General features: G+C 48.9%; 1 protein-coding gene across 1 annotated transcript in view; it reads right to left on the bottom strand.

The window, feature by feature from the left end:
- LOC118377883 (ciliary neurotrophic factor receptor subunit alpha-like) overlaps positions 1-24,829 on the bottom strand; it is a 255,118-nt gene that overhangs the window by 124,107 nt on the left and 106,182 nt on the right. The window contains exon 3 of the mRNA XM_052526010.1: positions 8,621-8,738. Within this exon, the coding sequence (XP_052381970.1) occupies positions 8,621-8,738 (118 nt within the window). The remainder of the gene's footprint in view (positions 1-8,620; positions 8,739-24,829) is intronic.

Here is a 24,829-nt window from a genome sequence, read left to right as displayed (position 1 = left end):
AAATTATAGGTGGGCTATGTACAGGTGCAGTAATCTGTGAGCTGCTCTGACAGTTGGTGCTTAAAGCTAGTGAGGGAGATAAGTGTCTCCAGTTTCAGAGATTTTTGTAGTTCGTTCCAGTCATTGGCAGCAGAGAACTGGAAGGAGAGGCGGCCAAAGAAAGAATTGGTTTTGGGGGTGACTAGAGAGATATACCTGCTGGAGCGTGTGCTACAGGTGGGAGATGCTATGGTGACCAGCGAGCTGAGATAAGGGGGGACTTTACCTAGCAGAGTCTTGTAGATGACCTGGAGCCAGTGGGTTTGGCGACGAGTATGAAGCGAGGGCCAGCCAACGAGAGCGTACAGGTCGCAATGGTGGGTAGTATATGGGGCTTTGGTGACAAAACGGATTGCACTTTGATAGAATGCATCCAATTTCTTGAGTAGGGCATTGAAGGCTATTTTGTAAATGACATCGCCAAAGTCGAGGATTGGTAGGATGGTCAGTTTTACGTGGGTATGTTTGACAGCATGAGTGAAGGATGTTTTGTTGCGAAATAGGAAGCCAATTCTAGATTTAACTTTGGATTGGAGATGTTTGATGTTTGATGTGAGTCTGGAAGGAGAGTTTACAGTCTAACCAGACACCCAGGTATTTGTAGTTGTCCACATATTCTAAGTCAGAGCCGTCCAGAGCAGTGATGTTGGACTGGCGGGCAGATGCAGGCAGCGATCGGTTGAAGAGCATGCATTTAGTTTTACTTGTATTTAAGAGCAATTGGAGGCCACGGAAGGAGAGTTGTATGGCATTGAAGCTCGCCTGGAGGGTTGTTAACACAGTGTCTAAAGAAGGGCCAGAAGTATACAGAATGGTGTCGTCTGCGTTGAGGTGGATCAGAGACTCTATATGATATATATGGTATGATGCATATAGGTCTGAAGCAGTTTGGTTCTAGAGTGTCACCCCTTCGAAGAGGGGGATGATCACAGCTGCTTTCCAATCTTTGGGAATCTCAGACAACACGAAAGAGAGGTTGACCAGGCTAGTAATAAGGGTTGCAAGAATTTCGGCAGATCATTTTAGAAAGAGAGGGTCCAGATTGTCCGACTGATTGTAGGGATCCAAATTTTGCAGCTCTTTCAGAACATCAATTATCTGGATTTGGGTGAAGGAGAAATTGGGGAGGTTTGGGCAAGTTGCTGTTGGGGGGGTCCAGTGCAGTTGACCGGGGTTGGCGTAGCCAGGTGGAAAGCATGACCAGCTGTAGAAAAATGCTTATTGAAATTCTCAATTATAGTGGATTTATCAGTGGTGACCGTGTTTCCTAGCCTCAGTGCAGTGGGCAGCTGGGAGGAGGTGTTCTTATTCTCCATGGACTTTATAGTGTCTCGGAACTGTTTTGAGTTTGTGTTGCAGGAAGCAAATTTCTGCTTGAAAAAGTTAGCCTTGGCTTTTCTAACAGCCTGTGTATATCGGTTTCTAGCTTCCCTGAAAAGTTGCATATCACGGGGGCTGTTCGATGCTAATGCAGAACGCCATAGGATGTTTTTGTGTTGGTTAAGGGCAGTCGGGTCTGGAGAGAACCAAGGGCTATATCTGTTCCTGGTTCTAAATTTCTTGAATGGGGCATGTTTATTTAAGATGGTGAGGAAGGCACTTTTAAAGAATAACCAGGCATCCTCTACTGATGGGATGAGATCAATATCCTTCCAGGATACCCCGGCCAGGTCGATTAGAAAGGCCTGCTTGCTGAAGTGTTTCAGGGAGCGTTTGACAGTGATGAGTGGAGGTCGTTTGACCGCTGACCCATTATGGATGCAGGCAATGAGGCAGTGATCGCTGAGATCTTGGTTGAAGACAGCAGAGGTGTATTTAGAGGGCAAGTTGGTTAGGATGATATCTATGAGGGTGCCCGTGTTTATGGCTTTGGGGAGGTACCTGGTAGGTTCATTGATAATTTGTGTGAGATTGAGGACATCAAGTTTAGATTGTAGGATGGCTGGGGTGTTAAGCATGTTCCAGTTTAGGTCGCCTAGCAGCACGAGCTCTGAAGATAGATGGGGCAAACAGTTCACATATGGGGTCCTGAACACAGCTGGGGGCAGAGGGGTCTATAGCAGGCGGCATCGGTGAGAGACTTGTTTTTAGAGAGGTGGATTTATAAAAGTAGAAGTTCAAATAGTTTGGGTACAGACCTGGATAGTAGGACAGAACTCTGCAGGTTATCTCTGCAGTGATTGCAACACCGCCCCTTTGGCCGTTCTATCTTGTCTGAAAATGTTGCAGTTAGGGATGAACATTTCAGAATTGACTGCTATAGAGGTAGTGTGGGTTGACTATTAAAGTGGGTGGTAGTGGTGGTTAATGAGGCTCAGAGTGTATGTTGTAATGTGGGTTGACCATTAAAGTGGGTGGTAGTGGTGGGTAATGAGGCTCAGAGTGTATGTTGTAGTGTGGGTTGACCATTAAAGTGGGTGGTAGTGGTGGGTAATGAGGCTCACAGTGTGGATTGGCCAATATAGTGGGTGGTAGTGGTGGGTAATGAGGCTCACAGTGTGGATTGGCAATTATAGTGGGTTGTAGTGGTGATTAATGAGGCTCACAGTGTGGGTTGGCAATTATAGTGGGTGGTAGTGGTGGTTAATGAGGCTCACAGTGTGGATTGGCAATTATAGTGGGTGGTAGTGGTGGGTAATGAGGCTCACAGTGTGGGTTGGCAATTATAGTGGGTGGTAGTGGTGATTAATGAGGCTCACAGTGTGGGTTGGCAATTATAGTGGGTGGTAGTGGTGGGTAATGAGGCTCACAGTGTGGGTTGGCAATTATAGTGGGTTGTAGTGGTGATTAATGAGGCTCACAGTGTGGATTGGCAATTATAGTGGGTTGTAGTGGTGATTAATGAGGCTCACAGTGTGGATTGGCCAATATAGTGGGTGGTAGTGGTGGGTAATGAGGCTCACAGTGTGGATTGGCCAATATAGTGGGTGGTAGTGGTGATTAATGAGGCTCACAGTGTGGATTGGCCATTATAGTGGGTGGTAGTGGTGGGTAATGAGGCTCACAGTGTGGATTGGCAATTATAGTGGGTTGTAGTGGTGATTAATGAGGCTCACAGTGTGGATTGGCCAATATAGTGGGTGGTAGTGGTGGGTAATGAGGCTCACAGTGTGGATTGGCCAATATAGTGGGTGGTAGTGGTGGTTAATGAGGCTCACAGTGTGGATTGGCCAATATAGTGGGTGGTAGTGGTGGGTAATGAGGCTCACAGTGTGGATTGGCCATTATAGTGGGTTGTAGTGGTGATTAATGAGGCTCACAGTGTGGATTGGCCAATATAGTGGGTGGTAGTGGTGGGTAATGAGGCTCACAGTGTGGATTGGCCAATATAGTGGGTGGTAGTGGTGATTAATGAGGCTCACAGTGTGGATTGGCCAATATAGTGGGTGGTAGTGGTGGGTAATGAGGCTCACAGTGTGGATTGGCCAATATAGTGGGTGGTAGTGGTGATTAATGAGGCTCACAGTGTGGATTGGCCAATATAGTGGGTGGTAGTGGTGGGTAATGAGGCTCACAGTGTGGATTGGCCAATATAGTGGGTGGTAGTGGTGGGTAATGAGGCTCACAGTGTGGATTGGCCAATATAGTGGGTGGTAGTGGTGGGTAATGAGGCTCACAGTGTGGATTGGCCAATATAGTGGGTGGTAGTGGTGGGTAATGAGGCTCACAGTGTGGATTGGCAATTATAGTGGGTTGTAGTGGTGATTAATGAGGCTCACAGTGTGGATTGGCCAATATAGTGGGTGGTAGTGGTGATTAATGAGGCTCACAGTGTGGATTGGCCAATATAGTGGGTGGTAGTGGTGGGTAATGAGGCTCACAGTGTGGATTGGCCAATATAGTGGGTGGTAGTGGTGATTAATGAGGCTCACAGTGTGGATTGGCCATTATAGTGGGTGGTAGTGGTGGGTAATGAGGCTCACAGTGTGGATTGGCCAATATAGTGGGTGGTAGTGGTGATTAATGAGGCTCAGTGTGGATTGGCCAATATAGTGGGTGGTAGTGGTGATTAATGAGGCTCACAGTGTGGATTGGCCAATATAGTGGGTGGTAGTGGTGATTAATGAGGCTCACAGTGTGGATTGGCCAATATAGTGGGTGGTAGTGGTGATTAATGAGGCTCACAGTGTGGATTGGCCAATATAGTGGGTGGTAGTGGTGATTAATGAGGCTCACAGTGTGGATTGGCCAATATAGTGGGTGGTAGTGGTGATTAATGAGGCTCAGTGTGGATTGGCCAAATATAGTGGGTGGTAGTGTGGATTGGCCAATATAGTGGTGATTAATGAGGCTCACAGTGTGGATTGGCCATTATAGTGGGTGGTAGTGGTGATTAATGAGGCTCACAGTGTGGATTGGCCAATATAGTGGGTGGTAGTGGTGATTAATGAGGCTCACAGTGTGGATTGGCCATTATAGTGGGTGGTAGTGGTGATTAATGAGGCTCAGTGTGGATTGGCCAATATAGTGGGTGGTAGTGGTGATTAATGAGGCTCACAGTGTGGATTGGCCAATATAGTGGGTGGTAGTGGTGGGTAATGAGGCTCACAGTGTGGATTGGCCATTATAGTGGGTTGTAGTGGTGATTAATGAGGCTCACAGTGTGGATTGGCCATTATAGTGGGTGGTAGTGGTGGGTAATGAGGCTCACAGTGTGGATTGGCCATTATAGTGGGTTGTAGTGGTGATTAATGAGGCTCACAGTGTGGGTTGGCAATTATAGTGGGTGGTAGTGGTGATTAATGAGGCTCACAGTGTGGATTGGCCATTATAGTGGGTGGTAGTGGTGATTAATGAGGCTCACAGTGTGGATTGGCCATTATAGTGGGTTGTAGTGGTGATTAATGAGGCTCACAGTGTGGGTTGGCCATTATAGTGGGTTGTAGTGGTGATTAATGAGGCTCACAGTGTGGATTGGCCATTATAGTGGGTTGTAGTAGTGATTAATGAGGCTCACAGTGTGGATTGGCCATTATAGTGGGTGGTAGTGGTGGGTAATGAGGCTCACAGTGTGGATTGGCCATTACAGTGGGTTGTAGTGGTGATTAATGAGGCTCACAGTGTGGATTGGCCAATATAGTGGGTGGTAGTGGTGGGTAATGAGGCTCAGTGTGGATTGGCCAATATAGTGGGTGGTAGTGGTGATTAATGAGGCTCAGTGTGGATTGGCCAATATAGTGGGTGGTAGTGGTGGGTAATGAGGCTCAGTGTGGATTGGCCAATATAGTGGGTTGTAGTGGTGATTAATGAGGCTCACAGTGTGGATTGGCCATTACAGTGGGTTGTAGTGGTGATTAATGAGGCTCACAGTGTGGGTTGGCAATTATAGTGGGTTGTAGTGGTGATTAATGAGGCTCACAGTGTGGATTGGCCATTATAGTGGGTGGTAGTAGTGATTAATGAGGCTCAGTGTGGATTGGCCAATATAGTGGGTGGTAGTGGTGATTAATGAGGCTCAGTGTGGATTGGCCAATATAGTGGGTGGTAGTGGTGGGTAATGAGGCTCCCAGTGTGGATTGGCCAATATAGTGGGTGGTAGTGGTGATTAATGAGGCTCACAGTGTGGATTGGCCAATATAGTGGGTGGTAGTAGTGATTAATGAGGCTCAGTGTGGATTGGCCAATATAGTGGGTGGTAGTGGTGATTAATGAGGCACAGTGTGGATTGGCCATTATAGTGGGTGGTAGTGGTGATTAATGAGGCTCAGGGTTGTAGTGGTGATTAATGAGGCTCAGGGTTGTAGTGGTGATTAATGAGGCTCAGGGTTGTAGTGGTGATTAATGAGGCTCAGTGTGGATTGGCCAATATAGTGGGTGGTAGTGGTGATTAATGAGGCTCACAGTGTGGATTGGCCAATATAGTGGGTTGTAGTGGTGATTAATGAGGCTCACAGTGTGGATTGGCCAATATAGTGGGATTGGTAGTGGTGGGTAATGAGGCTCACAGTGTGGATTGGCCATTATAGTGGGTGGTAGTGGTGATTAATGAGGCTCAGTGTGGATTGGCCAATATAGTGGGTGGTAGTGGTGATTAATGAGGCTCACAGTGTGGATTCGCCATTATAGTGGGTGGTAGTGGTGGGTAATGAGGCTCACAGTGTGGATTGGCCATTATAGTGGGTGGTAGTGGTGATTAATGAGGCTCACAGTGTGGATTGGCCATTATAGTGGGTGGTAGTGGTGATTAATGAGGCTCAGTGTGGATTGGCCAATATAGTGGGTGGTAGTGGTGATTAATGAGGCTCATGGAGAGATATCCTTTCAGACAACAACAGCGTTCAGAGGACCTAGTTGTTTTCTAAATGATTATTCTAATGTGAAATATTGTCTGCACAACATCAATGAGGTTGCTAGGAGACCACCTGCTGAGAGAGGGTGTCAGTGAGTTGTCTGAGGCATGTTGAAGTGTAGCCCCAAACTCAGACAGAACAGAGAGAGAGATAGAGACAGAGAGAGATATAGAGACAGAGACAGAGAGACAGAGAGAGAGAGAGAGACAGAGAGAGAGAGAGACAGACAGAGAGAGAGAGACAGACAGACAGACAGTGTGACAGACAGACAGAGTGTGACAGACAGACAGAGACAGAGAGACAGAGAGATCCAATGTATGACCATATTAGAGAGACATATTTCCCTCAGATTACACAGATCCACAAAAAATTCGAAAACAAACCCAATTTTGATAAACTCCCAAATCTACTGGGTGAAATACCACAGTGTGACATCACAGCAGCAAGATTTGTGACCTGTTGCCACGAGAAAAGGGCAACCAGTGAAGAACAAACACCATTGTAAATACAATAAATGTCCCCTTAACCATTTGTGCATCGTTACAACACTGTATATATATATATATATGACATTTGTCTTTATTGTTTTGGAACTTCTGTATGTGTAATGTTTACTGTTAATTTTTATTGTTAATTTCACTTTATATATTATCTACCTCACTTGCTTTGGCAATGTTAACACGTTTCCCATGCCAATAAAGCCCTTTGAATTGAATTGAATTGAATTGAATGACAAAAAGACAATTAGACAATTAAATTTAATTGAGAGAGAGACAAAGAGAGACAGAGAGAGACAGACAGAAAGACAGAGAGACGGAGAGACACAGAGAGAGAGAGAGACAGACAGACAGAGAGACAGACAGAAAGACAGAGAGACGGAGAGGCACAGAGAGAGACAAAGAGAGACGGAGAGACACAGAGAGAGAGAGACAGAGAGACGGAGAGACACAGAGAGAGACAGACAGAGAGACGGAGAGACACAGAGAGAGACAGACAGAGAGACGGAGAGGCACAGAGAGAGACAGACAGAGAGACGGAGAGGCACAGAGAGAGAGAGACAGACAGAGAGACGGAGAGGCACAGAGAGAGAGAGACAGACAGACAGAGAGACGGGGAGACACAGAGAGAGAGAGACAGACAGACGGAGAGACAGAGAGAGAGAGATAGAAAGAGAGATGGAGAGACAGACAGAGAGACGGAGAGACAAGAGAGAGAGAGAGAGAGACAGAGAGACACAGAGAGAGAGACAGACAGACAAAAGAGAGAGAGAGAAAGAGAGACGGAGAGACAAAGAGAGAGACAGACAGAGAGACGGAGAGACAAAGAGAGAGAAAGAGACAGAGAGAGAGACAGAGAGACGGAGAGACCAAGAGAGAGAGAGAGAGAGACAAAGAGAGAGAGAGAGACACAGAGACACAGAGAGAGACAAAGAGAGAGACAGACAGAGACGGAGACACAGAGAGAGAGATAGAAAGAGAGATGGAGAGACAGACAGAGAGATGGAGAGACAAAGAGAGAGAGAGACAGAGAGAGGGAGAGACACAGAGAGAGACAGACAGAGAGAGGGAGAGACACAGAGAGAGACAGACAGAGAGATGGAGAGACACAGAGAGAGAGAGACAGACAGAGAGATGGAGAGACACAGAGAGAGAGAGACAGAGAGAGGGAGAGACACAGAGAGAGACAGACAGAGAGACGGAGAGACAAAGAGAGAGAGAGAGAGAGAGAGACAGAGAGAGGGAGAGACACAGAGAGAGACAGACAGAGAGACAAAGAGAGAGAGAGAGAGAGAGAGAGAGAGAGAGAGAGAGAGAGAGAGAGAAGAGAGACGGAGAGACAAAGAGAGAGACAGACAGACAGAGAGACAAAGAGAGAGAGACAGACAGACAGAGAGAGAGAGACAAAGAGAGAGAGACAGAGAGACACAGAGAGAGAGAGACAGACAGACAGAGAGAGAGAGAGAGAGACAGAGAGACAGAGAGAGAGAGAGACAGAGAGACAGAGAGAGAGAGAGACAGACAGAGAGACGGAGAGACAGAGAGAGAGAGACGGAGAGACGGAGAGAGAGAGACGGAGAGACGGAGAGACAAAGAGAGAGAGCGAGAGAGAGACAGACAGAGAGACGGAGAGACAAAGAGAGAGAGAGAGAGAGAGAGATGGAGAGACACAGAGAGAGATAGAGAGATGGAGAGACACAGAGAGAGAGAGAGAGACAGAAAGAGAGACGGAGAGAGAGAGAGAGAGACAGAAAGAGAGACACAGATATTCAGAGACAAGGTTTTGATTCTTACAGGACGGTGACGTCGAACTCTGTGGGTATGGAGGTGGGGTGCTGAAGGTGCCAGCTACAGTAGAAACCTTTAGGGTAGGTGTTGGATCGACACGTCACCGTGGGTTCCCGAGGCGAGGCTGGAGAAAAAGGCACAATACCGGTGAGGATCTCATACATTCTTAATCAAGTTAGAAAATACAGAGAGAAAAGTGATTATTCCTCCTACTCTGACCCCAGTCCCCTTCCTACCACTCTGACCCCAGTCCCCTTCCTACTACTCTGACCCCATTGCCCTTTATACTACTCTGACCCCAGTCCCCTTCATACTACTCTGACCCCAGTCCCCTTCATACTACTCTGACCCCAGTCCCCTTCCTACTACTCTGACCCCAGTCCCCTTCCTACTACTCTGACCCCAGTCCCCTTCCTACTACTCTGACCCCCAGTCCCCTTTATACTACTCTGACCCCAGTCCCCTTTATACTACTCTGACCCCAGTCCCCTTCCTACTACTCTGACCCCAGTCCCCTTTATACTACTCTGACCCCAGTCCCCTTCCTACTACTCTGACCCCAGTCCCCTTCCTACTACTCTGACCCCAGTCCCCTTTATACTACTCTGACCCCAGTCCCCTTTATACCTTCTGACCCCAGTCCCCTTTATACTATTCTGACCCCCAGTCCCCTTTATACTACTCTGACCCCCAGTCCCCTTTATACTACTCTGACCCCCAGTCCCCTTTATACTTCTCTGACCCCAGTCCCCTTCATACTACTCTGACCCCAGTCCCCTTCCTACTACTCTGACCCCAGTCCCCTTCCTACTACTCTGACCCCAGTCCCCTTCCTACTACTCTGACCCCAGTCCCCTTCCTACTACTCTGACCCCAGTCCCCTTCCTACTACTCTGACCCCAGTCCCCTTCCTACTACTCTGACCCCAGTCCCTTCATACTACTGACCCCAGTCCCCTTCCTACTACTCTCTGACCCCAGTCCCCTTCATACTACTCTGACCCCAGTCCCCTTCCTACTACTCTGACCCCAGTCCCCTTCATACTACTCTGACCCCAGTCCCCTTCCTACTACTCTGACCCCAGTCCCCTTCATACTACTCTGACCCCAGTCCCCTTCCTACTACTCTGACCCCAGTCCCCTTCCTACTACTCTGACCCCAGTCCCCTTCCTACTACTCTGACCCCAGTCCCCTTTATACTACTCTGACCCCAGTCCCCTTCCTACTACTCTGACCCCAGTCCCCTTTATACTACTCTGACCCCAGTCCCCTTCATACTACTCTGACCCCAGTCCCCTTTATACTACTCTGACCCCAGTCCCCTTTATACTACTCTGACCCCAGTCCCCTTTATACTACTCTGACCCCAGTCCCCTTTATACTACTCTGACCCCAGTCCCCTTTATACTACTCTGACCCCAGTCCCCTTTATACTACTCTGACCCCAGTCCCCTTCATACTACTCTGACCCCAGTCCCCTTTATACTATACTACTAGTCTGACCCCAGTCCCCCTTGACCCCAGTCCCCCCTGACCCCAGTCCCCTTTCATACTACTCTGACCCCAGTCCCCAGTTTTATACTACTCTGACCCCAGTGACCCCAGTCCCCTTTATACTACAGTCCCCTGACCCCAGTCCCCTTTATACTACTCTGACCCCAGTCCCCTTTATACTACTCTGACCCCAGTCCCCTTTATACTACTCTGACCCCAGTCCCCTTTATACTACTCTGACCCCAGTCCCCTTATACTACTCTGACCCCAGTCCCCTTTATACTACTCTGACCCCAGTCCCCTTTATACTACTCTGACCCCAGTCCCCTTCATACTACTCTGACCCCAGTCCCCTTTATACTACTCTGACCCCAGTCCCCTTCATACTACTCTGACCCCAGTCCCCTTCATACTCTGACCCCAGTCTTATACTACCCCCAGTCCCCTTTATACTACTCTGACCCCAGTCCCCTTTACTATACTACTCTGACCCCAGTCCCTTCATACTACTCTGACTGACCCCAGTCTGACCCCAGTCCCTTTATACTACTTCTGACCCCAGTCCCCTTATACTACTCTGACCCCAGTCCCCTTTATACTACTCTGACCCCAGTCCCCTTTATACTACTCTGACCCCCAGTCCCCTTTATACTACTCTGACCCCAGTCCCCCCTCTGACCCCAGTCCCTTTATACTACTCTGACCCCCCAGTCCCCCCTTCCTTTATACTACTCTGACCCCAGTCCCCTTTATACTACTCTGACCCCAGTCCCCTTTATACTACTCTGACCCCCAGTCCCCTTCATACTACTCTGACCCCAGTCCCCTTCATACTACTCTGACCCCAGTCCCCTTTATACTACTCTGACCCCCAGTCCCCTCTGCTCCCAGTCCCTTTATACTACTCTATATACTACTCTGACCCCAGTCCCCTTTATACTACTCTGACCCCAGTCCCTTACCTGACCCCAGTCCCCTTCATACTATGACCCCAGTCCCCTTTATACTACTCTGACCCCAGTCTTTTATACCCTGACCCCAGTCCCCTTTATATACTCTGACCCCACTCTGACCCCAGTCTTCATACTTTACTACTCTGACCCCAGTCCCCTTTATACTACTCTGACCCCAGTCCCCTTTTATACTACTCTGACCCCAGTCCCCTTTATACTACTCTGACCCCAGTGACCCCCAGTCCCCTTTATACTACTCTGACCCCAGTCCCCTTTATACTACTCTGACCCCAGTCCCCTTCATACTACTCTGACCCCCAGTCCCCTTTATACTACTCTGACCCCAGTCCCCTTCATACTACTCTGATCCCAGTCCCCTCTGCTCCCAGTCCCCTTTATACTACTCTGACCCCAGTCCCCTTCATACTACTCTGACCCCAGTCCCATTCATACTACTCTGACCCCCAGTCCCTTTTATACTACTCTGACCCCCAGTCCCCTTTATACTACTCTGACCCCAGTCCCCTTTATACTACTCTGACCCCCAGTCCCCCTCTGACCCCCAGTCCCCTTTATACTACTCTGACCCCAGTCCCTTTATACTACTCTGACCCCAGTCCCTTTATACTACTCTGACCCCAGTCCCCATACTACTCTGACCCCAGTCCCCTTTATACCTTGACCCCAGTCCCTTTATACTCTGACAGTCCCCTTTATATTAGTCCCCTCTGCTGACCTGACAGTCCCCTTTATATTAGTCCCCTTCATACTATGACCCCCAGTCCCCTTTATAGTACTCTGATCCCAATCAGAACCCTACTGTCTATACTTTCCACTTCACTTTGGATGCCTTTAGACGAGTCATGTGACACTTGTTTGGGTTGAAGAGCAAAACAGACCATTTATTTTGTCTTCCTTTTCAAGAGGGAAGAGTTTGCCAAACTGTTTGAGACGCTAGACGTTTTCGTTAGAAGAACGATTTGTGGGATTTCTCATGTTGTGACCAACACCTATCATAGCTCTGCCCTGGTCTCATCAGAACCATGGCCTGTGTATCATAGCTCTGCCCTGGGAAACACTCCAACACTCAGACTTCATTACAGATCAACACTCAGACATCATTATAGGGATGACCAGGGATTTTCTCTGTTTAGATGCCAGTCCTCCAGACTCAGACATCATTACAGACAGCTAGGGATGACCAGGGATCATTACAGTTCTCTCAGACATTTACAGTGAGGGAACACTCCACACTCAGACATCATTACAGATAGCCAGGGGCACACTCCAACACTCAGACATCATTTACAGATAGCCAGGGAACACTCCAACACTCAGATATCATTACAGATAGCCATGGGACACTCCACTCAGACATCATTACAGATAGCCAAGACACTCCAGACTCAGACATAATTTAGGGATGACCAGGGATGTTCTCTGTTTAGTGAGTCCTCCAGATCAGAGGCAGTAGGGATGACCAGGGATGTTCTCTGTTTAGTGAGTCCTCCAGATCAGAGACAGTAGGGATGACCAGGGATGTTCTCTGTTTAGTGAGTCCTCCAGATCAGAGACAGTAGGGATGACCAGGGATGTTCTCTGTTTAGTGAGTCCTCCAGATCAGAGACAGTAGGGATGACCAGGGATGTTCTCTGTTTAGTGAGTCCTCCAGATCAGAGGCAGTAGGGATGACCAGGGATGTTCTCTGTTTAGTGAGTCCTCCAGATCAGAGACAGTAGGGATGACCAGGGATGTTCTCTGTTTAGTGAGTCCTCCAGATCAGAGGCAGTAGGGACGACCAGGGATGTTCTCTGTTTAGTGAGTCCTCCAGATCAGAGGCAGTAGGGATGACCAGGGATGTTCTCTGTTTAGTGAGTCCTCCAGATCAGAGGCAGTAGGGATGACCAGGGATGTTCTCTGTTTAGTGAGTCCTCCAGATCAGAGCCAGTAGGGATGACCAGGGATGTTCTCTGTTTAGTGAGTCCTCCAGATCAGAGGCAGTAGGGACGACCAGGGATGTTCTCTCTTTAGTGAGTCCTCCAGATCAGAGCCAGTAGGGATGACCAGGGATGTTCTCTGTTTAGTGAGTCCTCCAGATCAGAGACAGTAGGGACGACCAGGGATGTTCTCTGTTTAGTGAGTCCTCCAGATCAGAGGCAGTAGGGACCACCAGGGATGTTCTCTGTTTAGTGAGTCCTCCAGATCAGAGACAGTAGGGATGACCAGGGATGTTCTCTGTTTAGTGAGTCCTCCAGATCAGAGACAGTAGGGATGATCAGGGATGTTCTCTGTTTAGTGAGTCCTCCAGATCAGAGACAGTAGGGACGACCAGGGATGTTCTCTGTTTAGTGAGTCCTCCAGATCAGAGGCAGTAGGGATGACCAGGGATGTTCTCTGTTTAGTGAGTCCTCCAGATCAGAGACAGTAGGGACGACCAGGGATGTTCTCTGTTTAGTGAGTCCTCCAGATCAGAGGCAGTAGGGATTACCAGGGATGTTCTCTGTTTAGTGAGTCCTCCAGATCAGAGGCAGTAGGGGATGGCCAGGGATGTTCTCTGTTTAGTGAGTCCTCCAGATCAGAGGCAGTAGGGACGACCAGGGATGTTCTCTCTTTAGTGAGTCCTCCAGATCAGAGCCAGTAGGGATGACCAGGGATGTTCTCTGTTTAGTGAGTCCTCCAGATCAGAGACAGTAGGGACGACCAGGGATGTTCTCTGTTTAGTGAGTCCTCCAGATCAGAGGCAGTAGGGACCACCAGGGATGTTCTCTGTTTAGTGAGTCCTCCAGATCAGAGGCAGTAGGGACGACCAGGGATGTTCTCTCTTTAGTGAGTCCTCCAGATCAGAGCCAGTAGGGATGACCAGGGATGTTCTCTGTTTAGTGAGTCCTCCAGATCAGAGGCAGTAGGGACGACCAGGGATGTTCTCTCTTTAGTGAGTCCTCCAGATCAGAGCCAGTAGGGATGACCAGGGATGTTCTCTGTTTAGTGAGTCCTCCAGATCAGAGACAGTAGGGACGACCAGGGATGTTCTCTGTTTAGTGAGTCCTCCAGATCAGAGGCAGTAGGGACGACCAGGGATGTTCTCTGTTTAGTGAGTCCTCCAGATCAGAGACAGTAGGGATGACCAGGGATGTTCTCTGTTTAGTGAGTCCTCCAGATCAGAGACAGTAGGGATGATCAGGGATGTTCTCTGTTTAGTGAGTCCTCCAGATCAGAGACAGTAGGGACGACCAGGGATGTTCTCTGTTTAGTGAGTCCTCCAGATCAGAGGCAGTAGGGATGACCAGGGATGTTCTCTGTTTAGTGAGTCCTCCAGATCAGAGACAGTAGGGACGACCAGGGATGTTCTCTGTTTAGTGAGTCCTCCAGATCAGAGGCAGTAGGGATGACCAGGGATGTTCTCTGTTTAGTGAGTCCTCCAGATCAGAGGCAGTAGGGACGACCAGGGATGTTCTCTGTTTAGTGAGTCCTCCAGATCAGAGACAGTAGGGATGACCAGGGATGTTCTCTGTTTAGTGAGTCCTCCAGATCAGAGGCAGTAGGGATGACCAGGGATGTTCTCTGTTTAGTGAGTCCTCCAGATCAGAGACAGTAGGGATGTTCTCTGTTTAGTGAGTCCTCCAGGTCAGAGACAGTAGGGATGACCAGGGATCTGTTTAGTGAGTCCTCCAGATCAGAGGCAGTAGGGACGACCAGGATGTTCTCTGTTTAGTGAGTCCTCCAGATCAGAGACAGTAGGGATGACCAGGGATGTTCTCTGTTTAGTGAGTCCACCAGATCAGAGCCAGTAGGGACGACCAGGGATGTTCTCTGTTTAGTGAGTCCTCCAGATCAGAGACAGTAGGGATGACCAGGGATGTTCTCTGTTTAGTGAGTCCTCCAGATCAGAGGCAGTAGGGATGACCAGGGATGTTCTCTGTTTAGTGAGTCCTCCAGATCAGAGACAGTAGGGATGACCAGGGATGTTCTCTGTTTAGTGAGTCCTCCAGATCAGAGACAGTAGGGATGACCAGAGATGTTCTCTGTTTAGTGAGTCCTCCAGATCAGAGGCAGTAGGGATGACCAGAGATGTTCTCTGTTTAGTGAGTCCTCCAGATCAGAGGCAGTAGGGACGACCAGGGATGTTCTCTGTTTAGTGAGTCCTCCAGATCAGAGACAGTAGGGATGACCAGAGATGTTCTCTGTTTAGTGAGTCCTCCAGATCAGAGGCAGTAGGGACGACCAGGGATGTTCTCTGTTTAGTGAGTCCTCCAGATCAGAGACAGTAGGGATGACCAGAGATGTTCTCTGTTTAGTGAGTCCTCCAGATCAGAGGCAGTAGGGACGACCAGGGATGTTCTCTGTTTAGTGAGTCCTCCAGATCAGAGACAGTAGGGATGACCAGGGATGTTCTCTGTTTAGTGAGTCCACCAGATCAGAGGCAGTAGGGATGACCAGGGATGTTCTCTGTTTAGTGAGTCCTCCAGATCAGAGACAGTAGGGATGACCAGGGATGTTCTCTGTTTAGTGAGTCCTCCAGATCAGAGACAGTAGGGATGACCAGGGATGTTCTCTGTTTAGTGAGTCCTCCAGATCAGAGGCAGTAGGGATGACCAGGGATGTTCTCTGTTTAGTGAGTCCTCCAGATCAGAGACAGTAGGGATGATCAGGGATGTTCTCTGTTTAGTGAGTCCTCCAGATCAGAGACAGTAGGGACGACCAGGGATGTTCTCTGTTTAGTGAGTCCTCCAGATCAGAGACAGTAGGGATGACCAGGGATGTTCTCTGTTTAGAGAGTCCTCCAGATCAGAGACAGTAGGGACGACCAGGGATGTTCTCTGTTTAGTGAGTCCTCCAGAACAGAGACAGTAGGGACGACCAGAGATGTTCTCTGTTTAGTGAGTCCTCCAGATCAGAGGCAGTAGGGATGACCAGGGATGTTCTCTGTTTAGTGAGTCCTCCAGATCAGAGGCAGTAGGGACGACCAGGGATGTTCTCTGTTTAGTGAGTCCTCCAGATCAGAGACAGTAGGGATGACCAGGGATGTTCTCTGTTTAGAGAGTCCTCCAGATCAGAGCCAGTAGGGACGACCAGGGATGTTCTCTGTTTAGTGAGTCCTCCAGATCAGAGACAGTAGGGATGACCAGGGATGTTCTCTGTTTAGTGAGTCCTCCAGATCAGAGGCAGTAGGGATGGCCAGGGATGTTCTCTGTTTAGTGAGTCCACCAGATCAGAGGCAGTAGGGATGACCAGGGATGTTCTCTGTTTAGTGAGTCCTCCAGATCAGAGACAGTAGGGATGACCAGGGATGTTCTCTGTTTAGTGAGTCCACCAGATCAGAGCCAGTAGGGATGACCAGGGATGTTCTCTGTTTAGTGAGTCCTCCAGATCAGAGACAGTAGGGATGACCAGGGATGTTCTCTGTTTAGTGAGTCCTCCAGATCAGAGGCAGTAGGGATGACCAGGGATGTTCTCTGTTTAGTGAGTCCTCCAGATCAGAGACAGTAGGGATGACCAGGGATGTTCTCTGTTTAGTGAGTCCTCCAGATCAGAGACAGTAGGGATGACCAGGGATGTTCTCTGTTTAGTGAGTCCTCCAGATCAGAGGCAGTAGGGATGACCAGGGATGTTCTCTGTTTAGTGAGTCCTCCAGATCAGAGGCAGTAGGGATGACCAGGGATGTTCTCTGTTTAGTGAGTCCTCCAGATCAGAGACAGTAGGGATGACCAGGGATGTTCTCTGTTTAGTGAGTCCTCCAGATCAGAGCCAGTAGGGATGACCAGGGATGTTCTCTGTTTAGTGAGTCCTCCAGATCAGAGACAGTAGGGATGACCAGGGATGTTCTCTGTTTAGTGAGTCCTCCAGATCAGAGACAGTAGGGATGACCAGGGATGTTCTCTGTTTAGTGAGTCCTCCAGATCAGAGACAGTAGGGATGACCAGGGATGTTCTCTGTTTAGTGAGTCCTCCAGATCAGAGGCAGTAGGGATGACCAGGGATGTTCTCTGTTTAGTGAGTCCTCCAGATCAGAGACAGTAGGGATGACCAGGGATGTTCTCTGTTTAGTGAGTCCTCCAGATCAGAGACAGTAGGGATGACCAGGGATGTTCTCTGTTTAGTGAGTCCTCCAGATCAGAGGCAGTAGGGATGACCAGGGATGTTCTCTGTTTAGTGAGTCCTCCAGATCAGAGACAGTAGGGATGACCAGGGATGTTCTCTGTTTAGTGAGTCCTCCAGATCAGAGACAGTAGGGACGACCAGGGATGTTCTCTGTTTAGTGAGTCCTCCAGATCAGAGACAGTAGGGATGACCAGGGATGTTCTCTGTTTAGTGAGTCCTCCAGATCAGAGACAGTAGGGATGACCAGGGATGTTCTCTGTTTAGTGAGTCCTCCAGATCAGAGACAGTAGGGACGACCAGGATGTTCTCTGTTTAGTGAGTCCTCCAGATCAGAGGCAGTAGGGATGACCAGGGATGTTCTCTGTTTAGTGAGTCCTCCAGATCAGAGGCAGTAGGGACGACCAGGATGTTCTCTGTTTAGTGAGTCCTCCAGATCAGAGACAGTAGGGATGACCAGGGATGTTCTCTGTTTAGAGAGTCCTCCAGATCAGAGCCAGTAGGGACGACCAGGGATGTTCTCTGTTTAGTGAGTCCTCCAGATCAGAGACAGTAGGGATGACCAGGGATGTTCTCTGTTTAGTGAGTCCTCCAGATCAGAGGCAGTAGGGATGACCAGGGATGTTCTCTTTTTAGTGAGTCCACCAGATCAGAGGCAGTAGGGATGACCAGGGATGTTCTCTGTTTAGTGAGTCCTCCAGATCAGAGACAGTAGGGATGACCAGGGATGTTCTCTGTTTAGAGAGTCCTCCAGATCAGAGCCAGTAGGGACGACCAGGGATGTTCTCTGTTTAGTGAGTCCTCCAGATCAGATACAGTAGGGACGACCAGGGATGTTCTCTGTTTAGTGAGTCCTCCAGATCAGAGACAGTAGGGATGACCAGGGATGTTCTCTGTTTAGTGAGTCCTCCAGATCAGAGCCAGTTGACCAGGGATGTTCTCTGTTTAGTGAGTCCTCCAGATCAGAGGCAGTAGGGATGACCAGGGATGTTCTCTGTTTAGTGAGTCCCCCAGATCAGAGGCAGTAGGGATGACCAGGGATGTTCTCTGTTTAGTGAGTCCTCCAGATCAGAGACAGTAGGGATGACCAGGGATGTTCTCTGTTTAGTGAGTCCTCCAGATCAGAGACAGTAGGGATGACCAGGGATGTTCTCTGTTTAGTGAGTCCTCCAGATCAGAGACAGTAGGGATGACCAGGGATGTTCTCTGTTTAGTGAGTCCTCCAGATCAGAGACAGTAGGGATGACCAGGGATGTTCTCTGTTTAGTGAGTCCTCCAGATCAGAGACAGTAGGGATGACCAGGGATGTTCTCTGTTTAGTGAGTCCTCCAGATCAGAGACAGTAGGGACGACCAGGGATGTTCTCTGTTTAGTGAGTCCTCCAGAACAGAGACAGTAGGGATGACCAGGGATGTTCTCTTGATAAGTATATACATTTGACCATTTTCCTGTCCTGCTAAACATTCAAAATATACTTTGGGTGTATGGAGTAAGAATTATATGTCACGAATATCCCCTTCCCATTCGGCTGGCGCTCGGCGATCGTCGTCGCCGGTCTACGAGCTGCCACCGATCCTTTTATCCCTTTTCGTTTGGTTTTGTCTAATTGTTTTCACCTGTTCCTTGTTGGGGTTTTGGGGTTGGTGTTATTTAAGTTTGATTAGCCTGCTGGTGTTTGTGCGGGCTTGTTGCTGTGTATGTAAGAGGTGATTGATGATTGTTGGGTTTTCGCTGTCCGGTTTATACCAGTGATACTTGGCTTGTGTTTTACGCCTGTGTTCGGCGTCACCCATTGTACGTTTTCCTGTTTTTTGGACATTAAAGACTTTTTCCCTCGAATCTTCTGCTCTCTGCGCCTGACTAGTGAAGACAAAAATATATAATAAATACAAATAAAGTATTCTCTCTCTCTCTCTCTCTCTCTCTCTCTCTCTCTCTCTCTCTCTCTCTCTCTCTCTCTCTCTCTCTCTCTCTCTCTCTCTCTCTCTCTCTCTCTCTCTCTCTCTCTCTCTCTCTCTCTCTCTCTCTCTCTCTCTCTCTCTCTCTCTCTCTCTCTCTCTCTCTCTCTCTCTCTGCATGCTGGGTGTTTTGGAGTTTGAGTGGGAAAACTCTATCCTAACTAACTTTCTTGATTCTATTCTTTTCTTTACATGTTATTTTCTATGGTGGAGGGTTAATGCAATATTTGTTTTTAGCGGTATCCAAAGTTAGGGTGGAAGAGGACAGAGTAACGTTCCGGGGGTTGAGGTATAGTGTGCGCAATGGCTTCTCAGCCTAGTGCGCAGGAGACGCTGTCGATACAGCATGGTTTCAGGTGTGTTCCTGAGAACGGAGTTAAGGTGGAGGAGGTTCTGCTCGCGGTCGGTGAACAGGTAGGAGCTGAGTTTATACATTCTGCTTCTAGAATGAACAAGGCTGTGGTTGTGTTCATGAAAAGGGCTAATTTGGTCGGTAGGCTAATTGCTAGCGGAATATTTGTAAGGGATGTGTTGGTGTCAATTTCACCTCTCTCTACCCCTTCAACAAGAGTTGTAGTGGCAAATTTGCCTCCGTTTATTACGGATGATCAAATTAGGAAAGAGCTGAGTCGTTTTGGTAAGTTTGCTAGCGGTTTCCGTGTACTGTCAGCAGGTTTTCAGGCAGATGCCGTTAAGACGTTGTTTCATTCAGGAGGCAAGTGTTTATGTTTCTGAACAATAATGAGCAACAGCTAAATGTGCATTTTAAAGTGAGGCATGGGGAAGGGCTCTATGCAGGTTTTGCCAGCACAGATAGTCTACGGTGTTTTGAATGGGGGATTTGGGGCACAAGAGCTTTGCGTGCCCACATAAAGGCCATAGACAAGGGGAGGGTACGAGCGCAAGGGGGGAAATCGAGGTGAAAATGCAGGGGTAAGGAGATGCAGACAGCAGAGGCTGGGCCTAGTCAGTCTAGAGATGGTGGTGTAGATGAGGCTGGGTCTAGTCAGGCTAGAGATGGTGGAGAAGCAGAGGCTGGGTCTAGTCAGGCTAGAGATGGTGGGGTAGCTGAGGCTGGGCCTAGACATGCTATGGAGGGTGGTATAGCTGAGGCTGGCCCCTGGAGTCATAGTCATGCTATGGAGGGTGGTGCAGATGATAGCTGAGGCTGGCCCTAGTCATGCTATGGAGGGTGTTGTCAGGTTATTCTAGTGGATGAGAAGAGTTATAGTGGGGAAGTGTAAGGGATTAGGGGAGGAGGAGGAGGGTGTCAAGAGGAAAAAGAAAAGGGTGTGGACAAAGGCACCATGGAAATGTTGCCTGTTGCTGTGGGTGAGGCCCTAACCAGAGAGAAAGGGCAGGTGGTCAGGGTGGGAGATAGAGAAGAGGAGGAAAGTGAGTCTGAGGAAGAGGATGAGGAGGTATTTTTTTCAGACTCCTCTTCAATTGGCCCGGAGCTGACAGCCAGTCAAACAGAGGGGTCTAAGTACACGTTGAGAGAACTGACAAGGTTCCTGAATGAGACTAAGGGGAAAAAGTTAATCTTGAGGCTTTTTTCCTGATCCTAGAAAGTTTGTAAGATCAGTACAACATGCTATGAGAAATGAGGGGCATGGTGTCCTCTCACCCAAGAAACGGTTTAGGTTGAGGAAGTGGGTCACAACAGTGCGTAAAGGTTTACCTTCAGACACTGTTTAAATGTTTAATTTCTTACTGACACTGGGGCTTTTTGAGCTTTGCTATTGGTCTATTTCTCTGCTGGCTTTTCTCCCACTTCTTATGGAGACTCTTCGGGTAGGCTCGCTCAATATAAATGGCGCCAGAGATGCGGGAAAGAGGAGTGTGTTGAGTGAATATGTAAAACATAAACAAGTACAGGTGTTGTTTCTGCAGGAGACGCATAGTGATGTGGTGAATGAAGTTGATTGGGGGCTCTGGTGGAAAGGGGCAAGTGTGTTGAGCCATGGGACACATCTTAGTGCAGGGGTGGCAGTCCTTTTTGCACCGGGTCTGGCTGTAAAAATTTGCTCCTCAAAGGAGGTGTGTAGGGTAGGTTGCTTGTTGTTAAAGCAGAAATTAACAACATGTGTTTTGTCTTTATAAATGTGTATGCGCCTAACACAGGGAGAGAAAGAGGGGTTCTATTTGGGAGTCTTAGACAGGAACTCTCACAAGTAGCGCCTGAGGAGACGCTGGTGATCGGAGGTGACTGGAACTGTACAATGGATTTTACAAAAGACAGAAATGGGGAAGAGCCTCATTCAGTGTCAGTGGGAGTGTTAAGGGACATCTTTAATCAGTTTGACCTAGTGGATGTTTGGAGAACTAAACATCCAAACACAAGACAGTATACGTGGGTGAAGGTTTTTGGGGCTAGGGTGAGTGCAGCTCGACTTGATCGTTTTTACATGTCCAGGAATCAGAGCAATAGGCTTCTGGGTGCTACCATTCTCCCAGTGGGGTTTCGGATCACCACATAACCATGGCTCGGCTGTCTATTTCACCAGGGCCCCGGCAGGCATCTTATTGGAAGTTCAATGTAAAGCTCTTACAAGATGCCACTTTTTGCTCAGGTTTCCAGACTTTTTGGGAAAGATGGGGGCAGCGAAGAGAGGAGTATGAGTCTCTGAGTCAGTGGTGGGATGTGGGGAAAGTGCAAATTCGGCTTTTCTGTCAACAGTACACAGCTCTCTCATCCTCAGAGGCTAGGAGAGTGTTGGGGGAACTAGAGCGGTGTATTAGTGAGATGGAGGTAGAGATGGTGGGGCAAGGCAATGTAGGCCTCCAGGCTAACTTAGCTGAATTACGGTGGGACCTGGGCAGTTTTTTCCAGGTTAAAGCAAAGGGAGCACTTGTAAGAGCTAGGTTCTCCATGCTCAAGGAGATGGATGCTCCCAGCTCCTTCTTCTTTGGTTTGGAAAGACAGAGCAGTGAAGCCAAGGGTATGCATTGTCTACGGCTGTCTGATGGGCGGGTGACCTCTGTGGTGGGGGAGATGCGGGAGCGGACTGTGGAGTTTTATACTGAATTGTATAGGGCAGAAATGTGTGATCCTCAGGTCTTGTCGCAGGACTCCCTAAGCTCTCTCGGGCACAGAGGGATGAAATGGACATTCCTCTGTTGTCACATGAACTGGCAGAGGCAGTAACCCAGATGTCCCCCCGGTCGTGCACCCGGGGTTGATGGACTTCCAGTGGAATTTTACAAAAAATTCTGGGAACAATTGGACAGGATTTCTTTTGCGTGTTGCGAGAATGCGTAGTTGCCGATGAGCTGCCGTCGGGCGGCTCTGACTCTCCTGCCCAAAAAGGGGACTTGTGTGAACTTAAGAACTGGAGGCCTGTGGCGTTACTCTGTGCGGACTACAAGATTTTTGCCAAGGTCCCTCTAACAGACTGAAGTCCCATCTGGACTCTATAATACACAAGGACCAGACATATTGTGTACCGGGACGCTCAATCACGGACAACTTGTTCTTGATTAGGACATGTTGGACTTGTCGAGAGGTTCTAATGTGAACTTTGGACTGGTCTCTTTAGATCAAGAGAAGGCTTTTGATAGAGTGGATCATGAGTATCTGTTTAATGCGATGTCTGTGTTTGGGTTTGGGAAGAGTTTTGTGACCTGTGTGAAGCTGTTGTATGCTGGGGCGTCATGTATGGTTAAGGTGGGAGGGGGGCTCAGTAGGCCAGTCTGCATTAGACAAGGATGCCCTCTATCTGGGCAGCTGTACACACTAGCCATTGAGCCTTTTTTAGGACTGCTACGCAGGAGACTGCGGGGAGTGTGCTGGACAGGCATGGATGTGGTGACAGGAATTGCAGTCTCAGCATATGCAGATGATGTTTCTGTGATGGTCAGGGATGGGCAAGATATGCAGGAACTAGAGACCAGTCTGAAGGTGTATGAGGGAGCTTCATCAGCTAGGTAACTGGGGAAAGAGCAAAGCTCTGTTATGGGGCATGGGGGATAGGGCTCCTCCTCTGCTTCCAGGGGTTTGCAGTGGGGTTGTGAAGGGCTTAAAGTGTTGGGGGTGTACCTGGGCTCGGAGAGGTGGGTCAGCAAGAACTGGGAGGGGCTGACACAGGCAGTGGTGTCAAGACTGGCCAGGTGGAGGTGGCTCCTGTCCCAAGTGTCATATAGAGGGAGGGTGCTGATAATCAACAACCTGGTGGCATCTTCCTTGTGGCATAAACTGGCTGTCCTCAACCCCCGCCGGTCTGCTTGCAGACCTGCAACGCAAGCTGGTGGACTTTTTTTGGTCGGGACATCACTGGCTGAAGGCAGCAGTTTTGTACATGACCGTCCACGAAGGAGGACAGGGCCTGGTGGAACTGGAGAGCAGGATGGCTGCTTTCAGACTAAAGGCGGTGCAGAGACTGCTGTACCACACTGATGTTGGCTGGAGGAACCAGCATGCGCTGCTGAGGAGAGCTGGCGGATTAGGTTGGACCGGCAGCTGTTCCTCATGAAGCTGGAGAGGCTGAGTACAGCAGGTCTCTCAGAGTTTTACTCTGCGGTGCTGAGGGCCTGGCAGCTGCTAAGGCCCACACGAGAAGGGGGTTTGGAGCCTGGGCAGTGGGTGTGGGAGGAGCCCATCTTCCACAACCCAGCCATCCCTTTGAGATCGGTTCAGTCGGCCACCCTGCAGAGGCAACTGATGGCAGGGGGTTTACAAAGGCTGGGTGACCTGAGACTGCTGGGAGAGGAGGGGTGGAAAACCCCGGAGGTCTTGGCGCAACAAAACAGGAATAACGCTCTTAGGCTGCTGGAGAGATTCCTGGAGGAGGTCCAGGAGGCACTGTCTGAGCCGGTAAGGGGGTGTTTGAGAGGCCAAAGGGAGAGGGGCCACCAATGTTCCCGGCACTGCAGGTGACGGCAGAGACTGGAGACTGGCAAGGGGGTCTGGAGGACTTGTTAGATTTTAACACTCCGAGCCTGGGGAGTTTGAGGGGGTGGGAGGTAAAGCCCTCTACAACCTCTGCCAAGGTGAGGAGCATTAGAAGCCTAACAGGAGTGAAGGCATCAGTGGCAGGGGGTATGTGGGGGCGGAGAGTATGGTGGGTTTTAGATGGAGGGCGCCTACAAACCCCCAGTACCAAAGAGGTCAGGACCTCCAGTGGAGGGTTCTTCATGGAGCCCTGGCCACTAACAGCTGGTTGGCACGGGTTGATCCGGAATTGGGCAGGGGTGTCCTTTCTGTCAAATGAAAGAAACTGTAATTCATGTGTTTTCTGTGTACCAGGTTAATGCCATTAATGTCTCTGTTGGAATGTCTGTGTGACAGGTTGGGGGTGGTTTTGTTGGGATGTTTTATAATGGGATACAGGTATTCGAGTAAGGAGAAAGAAAAATGTGTTTTGTTGAATTTTCTGTTTGCTCAGGCAAAGTTAGCTATTTGGCTAACAAGGAGGAACAGGGTCAAAGGTGGGGGATAACAGACCCTTTACTACTGTTTCATGGGATGGTCTCTGCGCGCCTTAGGGCTGAGCTTTGAGTTCTATAAATGATCAAATGTGTGGGAGATGTTTGAGGAGATATGGTGTGTTGGGGGCTGTCTGTATTGCTGGGGAAGATGTTTTGGATATACGGTTGGGAGAGGGTTTTTGTGTATTTTTATTTATTTTTTTTTTATTTATTTTAGGAGTGGGGGTGAGTTTTAAATGAATTAAGAATGTTTCAATAAAGCAAGACCAAAAGTCAAAGTCTCTCTCT

This window comes from Oncorhynchus keta, chromosome 9 (assembly GCF_023373465.1).
Source record: "Oncorhynchus keta strain PuntledgeMale-10-30-2019 chromosome 9, Oket_V2, whole genome shotgun sequence".
NCBI lineage: Eukaryota > Metazoa > Chordata > Actinopteri > Salmoniformes > Salmonidae > Oncorhynchus > Oncorhynchus keta.
This window is presented reverse-complemented; position numbering and strand designations above follow the sequence as displayed.